Genomic DNA, 16,499 nt, shown 5'->3' on the forward strand with positions numbered 1-16,499 from the left:
ACTTCAGTGCGTTTTGAATGCGCAGCTTTACGCTATACATGTTGAATTATTTGACTCTCACCCGTTGTGGTTGTTGTTGTTGTTGTTGCGGTTGCAGCAACGTGCAAGGAGACAGCAACACGAGCATCTGCATCACCATCGAGCCCGGCCTGCTGCTCAAGGGGGACATCCTGGTGAGACTTTGTGATGCTACTCGCACTGTGTTAAGGCCGTGGGTGCGCGCGCTGACGGTGTCTTTTCGTACCGCCCCGCAGTTGAAGTGTTACCACAAGAGGTACAGGAACTCCACCAGGGACGTGATGTTCAGGGTGCAGTTCCACACCTGCGCCATCCACGACCTCGGGGTGGTGTTCGGGAAGAACGAGCTGGACGATACCTACAAAGGTAACGGCTCTCCCGGTGGGTGTGATTTTTTTATTTGTTCAAAATATTGGTTTTTTTGTGATGATGAGGAAAAAAAAGTTGCCAATCACAGAACAGGAAATGAAAGCTATTTTGTTTGCAGTTGTTAACTTTCATTGGGATTTGGGAAAGCAGCTGAACACTTAATCATTTAATCGAGCTGCTGATCATGACATGAATTGGAGTGAGTGTTAAAACAGCAGAACGTTCGCACTGCAAAATAATTTTTTTAAATAAAAACTCCAAAAAGGATGAGCCCGAAATTTGCGGGCGTGAAATAGAAATCTTGACATCTGACCTGTGGTTGTCAATGTTTTTTGTTCATATTTGTCTGCATGTTTTACTGTAACGCTGCATGCATTCAATGTCATTACATATGTTGTGTTTGTGGACATGTGTGTCATTTATTTTACAAGTAGAACATCATGTTTACCCTGTGTGTCTCTGCAGATGAGAGGTTCCCAGAGTACGGGAAGGTGGAGTTTGTTTTCTCTTATGCACCGGAAAAAATCAAAGGTAACACATTTTTCCTGACTGACAGGCAAATGTTGCTTTAGCTCTTTACAACGTGACTCAACAACAAACATGATTAATCCTGATATATTAGCGATTTACTATCATCTTGTGACACGTTTTCTCAATTGAAGCGTTCACTTTTCTGGAAGAGTTTAACTCTCATCGCCCAGATAGATTGGCGTGAGGACTCCGTTACCCATCATGCCGTTTGTTCCTCAGGCCTGGGCCACCTGGAGAACGGGCCGAGCGTCTCTGTGGACTACAACACCCAGGACCCTCTGATCCGCTGGGACTCGTACGAGAGCTTCAGCCAGCGCTGCGAGGAAACTGCGGACGGCGAGCACGGTATGTCCATTTCCTCTCTCACACACACGCACACACACACACACACACACACACACACAGTTTGATGGATTAGTTGTCTCCACTTATCCACAGTCGATAATAGATGTCACGACGGTTCATCTGGTGTTGTTGCTTTGGGAGATTTTCTCCTATTACACTCTTATTATTGTGACAAAAAACCATCAGCGTTATCGCCTCAAACTCCATTTTCATTCACAAGAGAACAAATATGAACTCTGTTCACGCGCTCTCATGGATTCACGCGCAAGTTTCAGAGCCGCGCGTCACATCCCGAGCACATGAATCCGATTCCTCCGTCGGCCGCCGCGGCTCGAGATCTCCGGCTTTGATGCACTTTGCACTGGACTGAGGAGAAGATCCGTCTTCTCCTCAAACCGCCTCTCCTCCTCTAAGCCCTGCAGCCCCTCCCCATCCTCCTAAAGCCCGGTCTGTCAATTAGTCCTTTAAATAGCCGCTGCAGAAATAGGGGGGCGTCAGTCGCCCTGCCGGTGGCTGCCCACTCCTCAGTGGGGTTGTAACCCGAGTCCCACAAGGGCCCAAGCCCACCTCCATCCACACCCGGCGTCCCCATCAGGAATTTGAAACGTGGTCGGCCTGTGTCATGTGGGCCCCTCCCACCTATTCGCTCATCTCGAGAAGAATCAATGCATGGCGTGCCACATGAGTGACGTACAGCAAACACTTAGTCACTTTTTGATGTCAATATCTGAAATAAACTGAACATAACACCTTGATAATGTCACAACATATCCTTAATGTTGTATTTTTTTAAGTGAACCATTCCACTTAATGTGGCTGTGGCTCTGACGGACCAGCAGGATGCACTCAGCATCACTTGGGTCGGGACTTGGCAGCCATCGTAGCGCTGCATCCACTTTTATAGATGGGATTTTTCTTTTTTTTTGTCGTCACACGTCTTCACAAAGATCCATTTAATTTCTTATGAACGTCCCCCGGAGAACAGTTGCGGTAATTGCTGTGTTGCAAGAAGGTCAGTGGGAATCGCCGGGATTGCAAGTTTGATCCTAATTGAATGGGTGGCAGAAAAAAAAAAAACCCTCCCGGCCAGTTTGTTCATTTCTCTGATTGCAGCCTTTCGCTCCGACACTTCGGGATGCGAGAATCCAAATGAAAAGAGGAAGCTGGAGAGAAAAAAACATCAAGAAAATGACAGAAGAGACGCTCGTTCAAAAGCTCTGTGAGCATTTGAATTCAAAGTTTTTAAAAAACTGCCTTTTTAGCTTTGCTTTGTAGCAGGATACTCATTTAAGTCGACCACACACACGAAGGCCTATTTTTACACGCTGGCCGGACGCTTCTCACTCATCAAGTATCATTTGAAGAATCCAGACTTGCTTATTCGTCCGGGTGTAAAAAGATCGCTCCATCCTCAGGCGGCGAATGCTCGGTGAACTCATCCCGACGCCATTTTAAACAGAGGCCAGCGGCCTTGGCGGTCCGCTCGAGAGGACTCGACGAAAGACGGGTGTCTTAAAAAGCGCCCGCGGGATCAGGCGGCTTTAGCAAGGCGCGCGCGTGTCATACCGATGCCCTCGCTCGTGGCGAGCGCGAGGAGAGGCGTCCTTAGCTTTTCTGTAAGGTATTTGTGGCGAGTGTCGCACTTAAGCGGTTGTTGATGGCGGCCGTGTGGAGCGTGTGCGCGTTTGAAGGTTTGAGTCCAGCTGTTTGTGTTTGCGTAACCCGGTATTTATACACTATGTGGACGTGCGTAGACGTCTGTGTATGCCTGCAAGTCTTTCTCGTTTATGTGGGTCTTTTGCTGGGTTTTTTTTACGTGGTATGTTAAGAGTGTGTGTGCAGTGCACCTTGTGTTTGTCGGCTTGCCTTTGCTCCACTAATAGCCCCGTGGCGTGGCGGCAGCTGTCGACCCCGGAGGTCAAACCAGTCAGAAGGCCACCGAGCAGCCGCAAGCGCCGCTGCACTGATACCAGCCAATCTGCTTCTTTTTTTTTTTTTTTAAAGTGGACAAAACATGATCGAAACTAAGTAAAACATCTGGAAATGATTGATTTCATTTGCTGATTTTTGTCGTGAAGCTTCACGGCACGAGTCCAAACGTTCGGCGCGACGCCGGAGCAGAAGGTTGGTGGCGCCGGCGACACAGTTTGCCGCGTCAAAACTCGAACTGCACGCGGATGTTTACAAGCGCTTCATGCGGCATCTTTAGGATCGCGAGTGGAGGTTTCATGTGTTTCTAATTTGACCGAAAGCCACTTAAATGTGTTCTGGGAACGTAATTATCCCGAGACTTCTGAAAAATAAGAATAACCACCGAACCGCTAAAGGTAGTGTGTTGCCGCAGGAGAATAAGCGTGTGTGTGTTCCAGTGTGTGTGTGTGTGTGTGTGGCGTACAGTAGGGCAGCGGGCCCGGTGACAGCTCTTCCTTGTGTACTGCCCTCCTCCCATATTTGGCTGGGGCTGAGCCCTGAAACATGTCTGGAATAGCTGGATAGAGACAGAGATAGAGACGCTCAGGCTCAGAGAGGCGGCGAGGAGCGGAGAGGCCGCGACTTTTGCAAAGATTCGCCAAAACGTCGAAGGGAGAGTTATTTTCCTTTTGCTGACGTCTGAATGAAGGAGGAAGAAAGAAGAAGTCGAGATAGAGGGATGACGGAGAGGAGCGACGGAGAGCAGCTGAACAGCGTTGGTTGGTGAGTCGTCCTGGGAGGCCGCGGGGTTTCCTCCAGCAACTTTCTTTACTATTTAAAATGTCTGCTTCAAACGGCGCGTAACGTACAGTGAATACAATTTGAGAAAATCATGCACCAAAAACAAAGGTTTCATGGCAAATAGATGCATTTTTGCCCTTAAATGGTAATTCCCAGACCCCCCCCAAAAAAAGACTTGAATCCAACGTTTTGTTCTTTCGGTCCGCGGACGTGAGTCTGTTTGTCTGTTTGTTGCGTTTCCATGTCAACACTGTTGCATCCTGTGTGTTTGGCACCTATATGGTAGAAAATGAGTCACGGGGCGAGCAATTTGTGTGCGGAACATTTTATGAGCGGGCTGCAATTTGGGTATACCAAAACTATTAGGGACCTCGGTTGGTAACTCCATGTGAGCTCCAGAGAGCTCGGACTGGGAGGCGATGGGATCGTTCAGTAGGTGAGAAGTGGCACATTTTGATTGGTTAGTTTATATTTGACATGTGCTTTTCTGGTTGTCGCTGCAGGGCAACACTTAAAGGGAAGTCTTCTGCTATACACAACTGAAAAACATGAGTTAAGTTGATTGAGAGCATTTAAATGACATCATTTGTGTTACATGTCTTCCTCTGTTAAACATCATAATTTATTTTTTAATGTCAGTATTACAACTTCTCAGCGTCCAGCACTCGATGCCGTGAAGACTCGCTCCTATACTTTTCCACATCCATATTTTGTATCCTTTGTATCTTGGTATCAAACCTCCATCAGGGTTTCAGAAAGTGGCCTCCAAATCTCTGCAGAAACGGAGAGCATTCGGGTGTTTTAAAAGCCCCCTGTGTGTGTCTTGCATGAGCACATAATGCTTCTCGTTAGACTTCTCGCTGACAGCACAGTGAGCTACAGCAGCAGGTTCAAATCCCAGCCCTGGAAACCCTGCTGAGCCAGTCCTCATCTCTTAATGCCTCCTTTCTCCTACTGTCTGTCTCCATGTCCCCATATGGCTCTCTCTGTGTGAGGACCTGCTCCTGCTTTGTCTTCTTCTATATCCGTGTTATTGAGCCTCACTTGTAAATTCCAGAAGTGTCTTTTGTCAAAGCCCGAGGTTGACTTACAGATGCTTTTGAAACTTTATCCGAACGCTTAGGGTTGTGACTGAGCCTCTTTTGCACTGAGATATAGAAGGTTTCTGTCTCAAAGCGCTCAGAAGACACCGAGATGACAGACCAACATCGAGCGAGACGGCAGGCAGATGCACTTTTATGACAGCTACTGATCCTCATGAGTGAAAGACGGATGGACGGGCAGATGCAGGCCAGTCAGGAGACGGCCAGACGCACAGAGGCAGACACACAGGCCTTCGAATCACCCTGACGTGCTCCTGTTGGTCCTCTTTAGCACTATGGGCTACTTCCTTGTTCATATGCAAAGATGCTAACATGGCCCTTTTTTGAGCGGAGCACATGGGAGCGGCACAGTGGTTGAGAAACACATCGTGCGTATCCTTGAGGTTGAACGTATTCCTGTGTTTTATTTTAAATCTTGCAGCGTTTACATGCACGTTTGTTAGCTCGTCCCTACTTCTTCCTGGCGTTCGTCGGCTCATTGCAACATTCCTTTGCACCGATAACATAATACGAACTTCAATTTGTCAGTAAACTAACCGACTCATCCCAACGGCATATCCCAATCCGCAGCTGACGTTTCCTCGCTCGCGAAAGGGAAAAGAGTCGACATGAATCCGTCGTGGAGTTCAGCTGGTTGTCAGTCAGACGCACTGACAGACAGACAGACAGACAGACAGGCGTATTTCATTTTATGACAGTCGCTCAGATGACAGACGGGCGGATGGATGACATCATCCTGAAAGCAATCGCGGAGACACTGATCCAGTCACGTCACGTCACCTCCGACTGTGACAGCTGGACACTGGATGGTAGAGGGAATGAGAGAGGCAGACACGGCAAATATAAAGCTGCCACAGTTTTCCTCGTGCCAGTCACTGATACACCAACCATGACACCTTTTCCACTGACGGGCTGTTGTCCCTTGATGGGGTGGAGCTCTTTCCCTCTCATGCTCTGCTGCAAGACATCAATGGCCCCTTTGCAGCCTCAACGTAGTTCTTCTTAATACCTTTTAAAATCTATATTTGGAAGAAGTTAGTCAAAGTTTTCCCCTCAAATCAGTGCAAACGAGCGTGTTTTTGCAGCGTCTCCTATGTCCTACACACACACACACACACACACACACACACACACACGGCTTTAAGACAAGTCCGTCAGCTGTCAATCAAACCCAGCCACCCACTGCTGGCATGCAGACTGGCCGTCGTCACGTTGATATGAAAACTGTGACGTGAATGTCACATCATGCTGAGACATACCTGATGACTCTTACAACACGGTGTGTGTCGATGTTGCATGAACATGCCCGACACGGCCCGTCAGTGTTTATAATTGTGTACATATATATATATATATATATATATATATATATATATATATATATATATATATATATATATATATAACTGGATGAAAAGGGATATTGTAGATCTCCAAAGCTCCATGAATAAAAAGCATGTTGGTCACATTAGAGATATCCATCTTGACTGAGCAAGTTTATCTTATAATGAAAAGGTGAGTGAGTTAAAAAATCGAGTCGAGCCAGAATTGAGTACTTCAAGTACATTTTAATTCAATTGAACTACCTAACTTTTGCTTTTTCAAGTGCTGAGCAAGAAAAGTATAAGAAAAAGTCTTTAAATCCAAGAAATGTACAAAATGTCTTGCTGTATCTTCCTTCCGCTGCTTTTTCCAAAAAATATTCTTGAATTAAGAATCTATTTATTTATTTATCTCTCCCATTTTATCTTCAAAGAGATATTTTCTCATGCTCTCCTTGAAGTTTAAGTTTAGCATTGTTTCTCTTCACTGCTCTTTGGTTCTTTTCATCATTGTAAAACACTTTCAAACTCGGTGCTTCACTTTTCCCAACCTCCCACTTTTACTGCTGTCACACATAAACAGGTCAACTTTCCACTGTAAATAGCTCGCACTGTCGATGTCTGTATGCATATGCGTGCATATATATTCCCTTATAAACATACATGAAATCACACACCGGATCCAATAAAACTATGATTGCAGACCTCTTTCTTAAGTGGGTGCGAGACCCACCGTGGGACCGTTTAATTCTGCGTGCAAACGTTAGGTGTGTTTCTATATTTATGTGTCTGCGTTTTGTAAAAATGAGTTTGGCCCCTTTTTATAAGGTCATCGTGTAAGTGTCAACCCCGTCTTTAACTTTCCACCAGCCCTGGAAACTGCTAAAGCCGCTAATAACACAATTCAAAGGAACAATCCACCCAGAAACCTTTTAAAAATATGTGGTGGTTTTTCTAATGTTGAAAAACTCTGTTAGCTTTATGAATGTTCTTCTTCAGTTAATACTAATAAAGGATCAAGGGGACAATTTCAGCACACTCTACTTAGACCTATAGACTGGATTTGGCCAAGAATTAATGTTACTTTTGCATAAAATGTATTAATATAAAGGGAAACAAGTGGTCCGAGAACAGAACCCTGAGGAACCCCATCACAGGCCAGTTTGTCTTCATTGGGTCTTTTGGACCTAATTAGTAAAAACAACTAAATAAAGAAGGCAAGTGTGATACCGTGAGTTAGTAGTAGCCAACATTCGGTGCTCAGCAAAGGTTTACAAGCTAACAGGAGAGAAATGTGTCTGCACACAGCTCATTCAGCCACAATGTCCAGCACCAAAATTACCAACGAGTCATGTTCTCATTGCTTTATAGGTGTGTTGACAAATGTGGCGCCTCCATCAGCCTGCCCTGTTAATCTCAAAAGTGCTAACTATGAACAGAACATCACAGCTGGTGCAGTTCATACAGCGATTACAGTGGTTGTAGCACATTGTCTATTTATAATAAACCATTGGCCGCAGGTGTTTAAATGGCTTTTTAATGGCCTCCAAGGCTGCAACGTGGCAATGAGACACTCAAGCAAACACTTAAGAGGATACAGCAAGAGTCAGGTGCTGAGTGTATGTACGTGTGAATGTGTGTGTGTGTGCGTCGCTGTGTGAGCAATGCCTCTGGCACTTTGACGAGAGGAAAGCACCTGTCGCATGAGCGAATACAGTGTGTGTGCGTGTGTGTGTGTGCATGTGTTAGACCCAGAGAAAGGGCGGGACTTCAGTGCCAAACTGATGAAAGCCCCGTGTTTAGGAGCTAAATTGTCTCATCATTTTGTTGAAACTGTAAATTTGAGCAAAGGTTTTTTTCTTCGCACTTCTTGAACATGTGAAAGCATCGAGGTAAACGCGGGCTCTTTCCTTTTAAAGCCGAGAGAATGGCATGTTACTCTCGTTCACCGCAGTAGGAAACAAGTTGTTAGCTATTTGTGTGAGCCGAGCCTTGGTGACTCAAACCGTCTAATCTGGGGTCTGCTGCAGCTATTTATTGACACCAGAAGAAAGGTATTTGTTCTACTGAGATAGAGCTGCTTGTTTGTGCCAGTCGCTCGGTTTAATAACAGACTGGAGGTCTGCTATTCACATCTGATGCTACTTGCATTGTAGGGGATGCAGTCATTCAATATGATTGGTCCCTACTTGGTTCGTACCTCCATCACAGTGTTTATATGTGAATGTAAATTTAGATTGAGAGCACTTTAAAGGGGACCGTTTATCCTCTTTATCTGGAAGATCATGCCATGCGATCAAAAGCTCTAGAAGAGCTACTGAGCTACTTTGAAGTGGGATTGTTGTTGTCAACCGCTGACAAGAATGAACTTTCAATCTCCAAATGTTCGCGGTTATCTGAAATGAAACGCTGGATCCCTGAAAGGTTTGACTTCTCTTGGTCACCCGAGCTGAAGGGCGATCTCTTTTAACCCATGCGGTTGTCGTTACGAGTCCAGGTTTCTCACGACTTGCGCACATGCCACGAGTGTGGGGCAAATGTAAAGGTCGTGACCTTGCAACTCTTGTTTAGTAAGTACCTGTCATGCTCAACGTTGTTCTTTACTTAGTCGAGAGGATGACACCAAACTCGCGGGCCTATTTGACCATTGAGTCACTCCTGTTGGCATACGTTTGTCAAACCTTTGCGACATGTCAGACATTACTGGAACTGGTTGGTTTGTATTTGGAAGATCAGCTAAAGTCGGTGCTTGTGGGTCTGTAAGCAACAGCCCCAACAACAGACGCCAAAGTGACACTAAATCAATAGTAAATGAAAATGTTTCCTGGCAATACGGTTGTATTCTTTACTGTAGCAACATGTTGGTCCTTTTACCGCGAAACCGCTGCTTTGTGCATTTTTACATTCTTTCTTTCCTCTGCTTCCCTGATTTACCATCGGGCGGGGTTAACCAACAGCTGGAAAAAATGTCACCCTGGCAAACTTGAATCGTTTTTTTGCTACATAGCACTAAAAGATCATCTTTTATGAACTAGAACAAGGGCATTCCCTATTCTGTTAAAGGTCAGGGAGGGAGAGAGAGAGGGAGGGAGAGTCAAAGGCAGACGGCGCTCAGCTGGTGGTGAATGTAAATTACAGTTCTCCTGAATTTCTGAAGATTATTTAGTTTCCTAAAAGCTTGTAAAATCCCATCACTGAAGGATTTATGGCGTGCAGGGGGGAAGCGTCTTCTGCTAAAGGGCTGTAAGACGGGGGAGGGGAGGGTTGACCCTGAGTGAGGGGATCCCCTCTGATGACATCACCAGGCAAGGGTGCCGCAGACCCAGGCGAACAGATGGCGTGGGAGTTGTAGTTTATTTGGAACAACGTGGCTTCACAAGAAGCTGGGATGTGGCGGCGGCAGCGGCGGCGGCGGTAGAGTCCCTCCCCCCCCCCGCTGCCGGGAACAGTCACAGATCGTCCCAGAGTGCCAGCTCACCCCTTTCGGCAGCGTCGGTGGTACGGCCCCACCTCGCTCCAGTGAAGCACATTTTGGGTGATGAGAGGACATGAATCAGAGAGGACAGGCAGAGTGTAACAAGAAGCCCAGAAGCAGAACGTCCAGTCACCGAGAGGCTGCTAAAGGACTCAAATATGGCTTTTAATGGCAATGTGATTGGCTGAAGAAGAGGATATATTTCATCCTTTCTTGTTTTTTTTTCTGAGGTTTTATCTTAAATACAGGTAAGGAGTATGTTTTTGCTGATTATGATCCAAAGATGTAATGATGATTTGAAGCATTTAGAGAATAGAAGTCATTTATTCTATCAAATTAAAATCTCATACCCAGAATTCTGTCAAATTACTGCTGACAAGAAAGAAACATCATTCCAACTAAACTTGTTTTGAAGTTTAAAAAAAACACTTGTGTTGAATCATCTTGTCCATAAAGCTTTGACTCAAGTCTAATTTCACACAAATTAAACCGAACTTCAAACAAAATGTGACCCCGAAAACCTCACAATTTACTCTCATCATGTTCATTCTCGTGTCGTCATTAAAAACAACCACAGGGACAAACTGTGTTTACAACTTCCTCGCTCTCGCTGCTACTGTGCCTGTGAGTTGTTGTTGACATAGATTTTGAAATAGCTGCGGTCCGAGTGATTCACCATCTGTCCCCGGGGGTCGCTCAATTTGGAATATCCCACATACGGGCCAGCCGTGGTCATGTATATGTCGTGTATCACTTTGCAAATGTACACTGGCTACGGGAGGCCAGTGTTGGTGTATTACTTTCTTCTGGGAAGCACAAGTGTCACCACAGAATGAGCTGTTGCACGTGCGATTGTTGCGTTTCGTGAAAGCACGTGCAGTGTTTTACAATTTGAAATGGTACCCTGGCCTATAATTGAAGTACAGATTGTGTGTGAATTACACTTCTGTACCTGACCTCTGTTTATGTGTTCATGTGCCACAAATGAGATGTGCTGCAACAAACTGTCTTTTTAAAGTGAGGTGTTTTTTCACAGTGGTTGCACCATGACTAAACGTTTAGTATTTTTCCTTTAGACCCAAAAGAGAGACTGAAAGTCACTCAGTGTTACTGTGGAGGCTTACAGACTGTTGTGAAAGTTGTAAAGTTGCTCTTCTTTCCCTCATTTGAAGCGCAGTCAGGCCAGAAAGGTTTGGTTCAGTTTGAGTTGAGATGCGAGACTGTCCTGCCCCATTTGAAACAAACACAATACACCAAAAGAGATCATATAAACATGCCCTTTTTTTAAAAATACATCTTTCTTGTGAACCAATTCAGTGGATACTTTGATTGTGCAACATGTGGGCTGACTTTGCTAGCGTGATTCAGCAGCCGAAGTCAACTTGAAGACAAACTGGCACTGCAGCTCTTCTCCTTGGCTCCCGCAGACCAGCTGTTTCAGTGTGTTGGACAGGAGCCGCCCCAGTTCACGTCAGACCATGTGGGCCCGCACTGACGCAACGTGACAGGGGCTTTAGCACTGCAAATTGGCTATTATTAGAGCTGGAGGGGCTGTGTTGCTGGAGCTGTAAAAAAAGGCATGTGCAGAAGGGGGGCATCTCAAACTGGTTTTGTAGTCTGTTTCGCTGCTGTTTATGGTTGGGACTGCATGGAACTACTTTATGATTTTGAACTATGATTTTACTATATGTCGCTTTCCATCTCTTCCAGATGCTGGTCACACCCAAGGTCCACTTGATGGAAGTCTATATGCCAGAGTCCGCAAGAAAGACTCCCTGGAGGGAGTTGTCACCATCAACGGCCTCCCAGTCCATGAAAACCCCTTGACCAATGCCGAGAACCCGTTAAAACAGCCCAGTCACCCCCTCCAAACCACTGACCAGACCCTTCCTGTGACAGGCCACGCCTCCCTGCCCGCCGTCGATCACACCCTCTCGGTGAGCAGCGACTCGGGCAACTCCACCGCATCCATCAAGACCGACCGCACCGACGAGCACAGTCAGTCCGTGCAGGGCGCCGCGAACCACAGCAACCCAACGGCGACCCACCCGCCGCTCAGCCCGCAGGAGAAGAGAGAGCTCGACCAGCTTCTGAGTGGCCTCGAAGCACCAACTCACCAACGGCAAGCCTACCTGTCCACGTCCACCAGTCCAGGAGGAGGTGTCCGACACCTGGTCCCAGCGCAGGTGCACGTCAACGGGGGCCACACCAGGCTCGTTGCCGCCCCTTCAACGGAGGAGCGCGAGACGGAGATTCTCGACGACGAGCTGCCAAACAGCCAAGAGGGCAACAGTGTGGACAGCTTGGGCACGCTCTCATCCCTGGAGGGCCAGGCGACCCCGGCTGAGCACTACTACCAATCGCAGACGCCCGCCAGCAGGCAGAACGACGGACCCTACCTTGAGAGAGTTGCTCTCGGGGAAAAGTTGAGCGAGATGCCCGTGCACGGGGTACGAACGCCCACGGCGATGCAAGAGAGGTCCGCGGACTCTGCATCGCCTCAGGGGGGATACAACAACTACCAGAACGGGGGAGGGATGTGCCATTCACAGTCTTTTGGGAATCCGCCAGCCGGCAGCCCCGAGACCAACCCGAAACTGATGCCCCGGGCCCCAGAGAGGAGCACCAGTAGCCGGGAGGCTGTTCAAAGAGGTCTCAACACCTGGCACCAGTACAGCCTCCCAGATGATCCCTTTGGCCCTCCTCTCCAGTCGACCCACAGCTTGCCCCACTTCCCCACCTCGGCCTCGCAGCGGGACATTGAGCAGTCCATTGAGGCGCTCAACATGCTCATGCTCGACCTGGACCCCATCAACTCCCAGATGTCCAAATCCCACAGCGCGCCTCCTGGGGAGGACAGCCTCAGTTCCTCCCAGGCGCCCTTCTCCCAGACCCTTGCAAGACCCTCATACCAGGCAGACTCTGCCATCCATGGTTACAGCAACTCCGGATCCATTAACAACTCCTTTAATCCGCCGCTGCGGCCGACTGGGAGAGCGTTGCCCAACCAGAGCCCCCTCTTGGAGTCCCCGGTCTATTCTCCCCAGAGGTCCAACGCCGGCTACCAACACCAAAACACCACTCCGACACACACGCCTGAGCCCTACCCCCACACACGCCAAGCAGCCCACCATTACCCCACAGATCCCTCCCCTAATTTCAACCAGCAGGGGCCAGTGAAGCCTGTGAACTCGTACCCAGGAAGCGGGGTTTCCCACTCCCCTGACCCGCAGGGCTCGTCTCCTTATCCAGGCTACAGCGCCTCTTCCTCTCCTCTCCCCACACTCACCCCCCAGCCAAAAGACATGTCTTCTTCATCCTTGCCCAGAGAGCAAGAAGCAGAGGAGGAGAGTCTCAACTTGGAGGGCCTGGTGGCTCACCGCATCGCCGGTAAGACTCAGAGTTTTTGTCTGAAATGAGGAAAATGAACAGCAGATTGTCACGCAACAATACATATAACTTTGACTACAACATATGCAGACATGACATTCGTTTTAGTTTGTTACATAACATAAAGCAGGTCTCAAGTCAGGTTTATTTTCCTTTTTTTTTGCCATAATGAAATGAATTAAGATCCAAGGCAGTACAATATGCTATAAAAGCAATCTGCAGTTATTGTTTCATATATTTAATCATATATATGATCCGGGCAAAAAGTGTGCATCCAAAATGCTGACGTGGCTGACTGGCTTGGCCGCTGGACTGCATTCAGTGTCAACTTCAGCCAGAGGCTCTTTTAGTCTCAAGCAGCATATGCAGCACATGAGCAGTGCAGCTTTCAGCAGCTTCTGTTACCGATTCACCGCGGGGCGCCGCACCAGAGTAATGACCTGAAGTCGTAAAATTAGCTCCGCAGCTGAAACGAAGCAGAGTCGGTGAGAGTGGCGATGGGACGAGAGTAAGAATAGCCACTCGTTCAGAGGCTCCAGCTTCCATGCATTGTCTGCATCCATATTTACATCTGTGTGGGTGCTCCAAGGCGCCACCCAGTGGCACAAAGCATCTCACTTTGAACCACTTTTAAACATGAAATGTTCATCAACCCTATAGGAATGAAAATAATGTCGCCTTGCAGCGACAGAGATAATTGGACATTGCACAAGTTGTCATCTCATTTGACTCCTTTTGATTTTCTTTTCATTTTCTCTTCACTTTCATTAGATCCATTTCTGTTCTGATATGTCTTCTCCTTTTCTGTTCAATCCATCTGTCTGCTGTATGGACAACCCTTCCCACCATTTGCTTCCACCACTGCACCTCTCTCACCTTCCTCCTCCACCTCTCTCCTCCACCTCCTGCCCTCCATGCACAACCCTGACCTCCCTCCCCCCCTGGATCAGAGTACAACGCTCGTATTCGGGGCATCAGTGACAGCATGACATCGAAAGAGTCTGACCGCCATCGCTCCTTTTCCTTTTCCGGTTTGTCCACTTTCCCTCGCTTTTATTTTCTGACTTTCATTTTTTTCCCCTGCACTCACTTTTCATCAATTCCTGTTTCTACTCTATTTCCACTGCTTTAAAAAAAAAAAACGTTTTACTCCCTTTTAATACTTGATATATACCTCTGATGGTTATATATTCCCACGGTGTTGCACAAGCAAAGCAAAAAGATACTTTTAAAAATATACCTGGCGAGTTGAAATTCCGCATTTGTTTTTCTTTCAGGGGTCCGGTCCAGAGGAATGACCCCGGAAGTGACGCAGGAGACGGGTCGACGTCGGACAACCAGTGAGGGACAGTACCAGAGCAGCCACGATAACACGCCGATGGTGGACTCGCCGAACTTCGCCCACAAGCTGTCCCTCAACCCGGGAGGGCGACCCAGAGAGGTCAGCGTCTGGTTGTAATGGTGCGAAACCTGATTGAACCGAGTACAGGTCGTGGACATCTTTATTTACACCCGCGCCCTCGTCGTCTCTTCCAGGGTCACATGCACAGCTACCGGGAGGCGTTTGAGGACGACGAGGCGGACGGGTTTGACAACTGTCCCGCCTTTGGAGGCGGTGGTGAGAATTCCCCCCCGACTCCCAGCTTCCCCGTGTCGCCACAGACTCCTTACTTCAACATGTGTAGGTTCACCCTGCTGCAGACGGGGGGCGCTCCTCTACCCTCTGAACCCTGACCCCTGATTCACTCTCTGATGTCTTCTTTTTTTATTAGAAAAAGAGAAAGAAAGAAAAAACGGCAAAGAAATGCACAATACATCATTTATTGATTGGAGTTTTTATTCAATAGATATTTTTGTGGGGGTTGTACGATGTTTTAATATAGAAACAAAATGATGGAATACAGCCCAAAAACACAAGTTCACACCAAAAAGCAAAAGAAACAAACTGCTATGAATTAAACAAATGTGTACCTGTCAAAGCAAACTACTTTACATAAAGTCAACTATGCAATCCTATTGTAATTAAAACCAATGAACTCGTACAGTAACGGTACAAAAACGTTTCACAAGTTGAACTCTCAGTAGCAGATGAAATAGCGTTTCTCCACACAGTCACGAGCCTCCCATTCCCCGACTTTAACATTGTCTGCAGCAGTATTCAGCCAACAAGTCTTTTCTTCCAGAAGGTAATCCATCCACCCCGCATTGACCGACGGAAACTCGTGGGTGCTCTTTCCCTGCGTCCCTCCCGTCCCCCGAAGGGCCCCACACCTCTGCTTGAAGCCGGGACACTGGAGCTTCCCCTCTTGTCCCCAGGCCTCGTAATCCAGCGGCTGCCCGTCCACCCACAGCCAGCCTCCGGGAAGGAAACGCAAACCGATCCAGACGGGCTCCGCGTCCTTCTGGTTGCTCAACTGCTTCTGGATGAGCAACATCTCGGTGTCCGAGGCCACGCTGGCCAGGTCTTGGTGATGCTCCCTGCAGTGCGCCAACGCCTGCTCCCAAGTCTTCTTCTCCCTCACCACGACCGCGTTGTAGCAGAGGAAGGGTATTTCTAATCGTCTTTCTGCGTCGTGCCAGGAATAGTCAAACATTAGGCCGGAGTTTTCTAATTTTGTGTTATCCGGCTGACCGATTGCCCAGAAAGATGTGGACACCTTCCCACCTCCTGACCACATCCATTTATTTCTGTCCGTGCAATTCCTTTCCAGTCCGATCCACATGTAGGTAGAGACGTTGCCGGAAATCTGTTGAAGACGCTCTATGTCATATGTGCTACTGACGGGAGCCAGGTCGGTGTGATACTTCCGACAGTACTCCTGAGCCTGGTGCCAGGTCTTCATCTCCGGGATGTAGACGTACTTGGCGAAAGCTGCAGAAAAGCTCAGCAGGAGCAGGATGCGGGAGGTTTGCTCCATCGCTGTCTGGTGTTGTAAGATGGAGCGAGAGAGAGAGAGTCCTGCAGCACATTGAAGACACAAAGAGGTGTTGATGACTACTGTGTTGTGTTTTGCATCGGGTGTTTTGCATGGGGCGGCGCCCTCTCCAGACAGCTCACTTCTGATCAGTCCTCATGGTGACGGAGAAAGATTGAGTCATTTTAACTGAATTCATATAATATATACATTTGAAAAGGGCAGCACTTTTTGTTGGGTCCGAAGTCTTGGAAACGTGAACATCAAGTCTTGGAAACGTGAACATCAAGTCTTGGAAACATGAACATCAAGTCTTGGA

At 47.6% G+C, this 16,499-nt stretch overlaps 1 protein-coding gene across 8 annotated transcripts in view; it reads left to right on the forward strand.

The window, feature by feature from the left end:
- Window positions 1–16,499, forward strand: part of tns1a (tensin 1a) — a 70,623-nt gene that overhangs the window by 45,472 nt on the left and 8,652 nt on the right. For 5 of the 8 annotated variants that reach the window (XM_068590466.1, XM_068590470.1, XM_068590469.1 and 2 more), the window contains exons 14-21: window positions 98–173; window positions 255–399; window positions 853–918; window positions 1,138–1,263; window positions 11,586–13,265; window positions 14,216–14,296; window positions 14,543–14,706; window positions 14,802–14,946. In XM_068590466.1, coding sequence (XP_068446567.1) covers window positions 98–173; window positions 255–399; window positions 853–918; window positions 1,138–1,263; window positions 11,586–13,265; window positions 14,216–14,296; window positions 14,543–14,706; window positions 14,802–14,946 — 2,483 coding nt within the window. The remainder of the gene's footprint in view (window positions 1–97; window positions 174–254; window positions 400–852; window positions 919–1,137; window positions 1,264–11,585; window positions 13,266–14,215; window positions 14,297–14,542; window positions 14,707–14,801; window positions 14,947–16,499) is intronic. The other 3 variants (XM_068590471.1, XM_068590468.1, XM_068590472.1) reach the window with 3 other exon arrangements.

This window comes from Clinocottus analis, unplaced genomic scaffold (assembly GCF_023055335.1).
Source record: "Clinocottus analis isolate CAN_PGR_092001 unplaced genomic scaffold, fCliAna1.0.p SCAF_24, whole genome shotgun sequence".
Classification (NCBI taxonomy): domain Eukaryota; kingdom Metazoa; phylum Chordata; class Actinopteri; order Perciformes; family Cottidae; genus Clinocottus; species Clinocottus analis.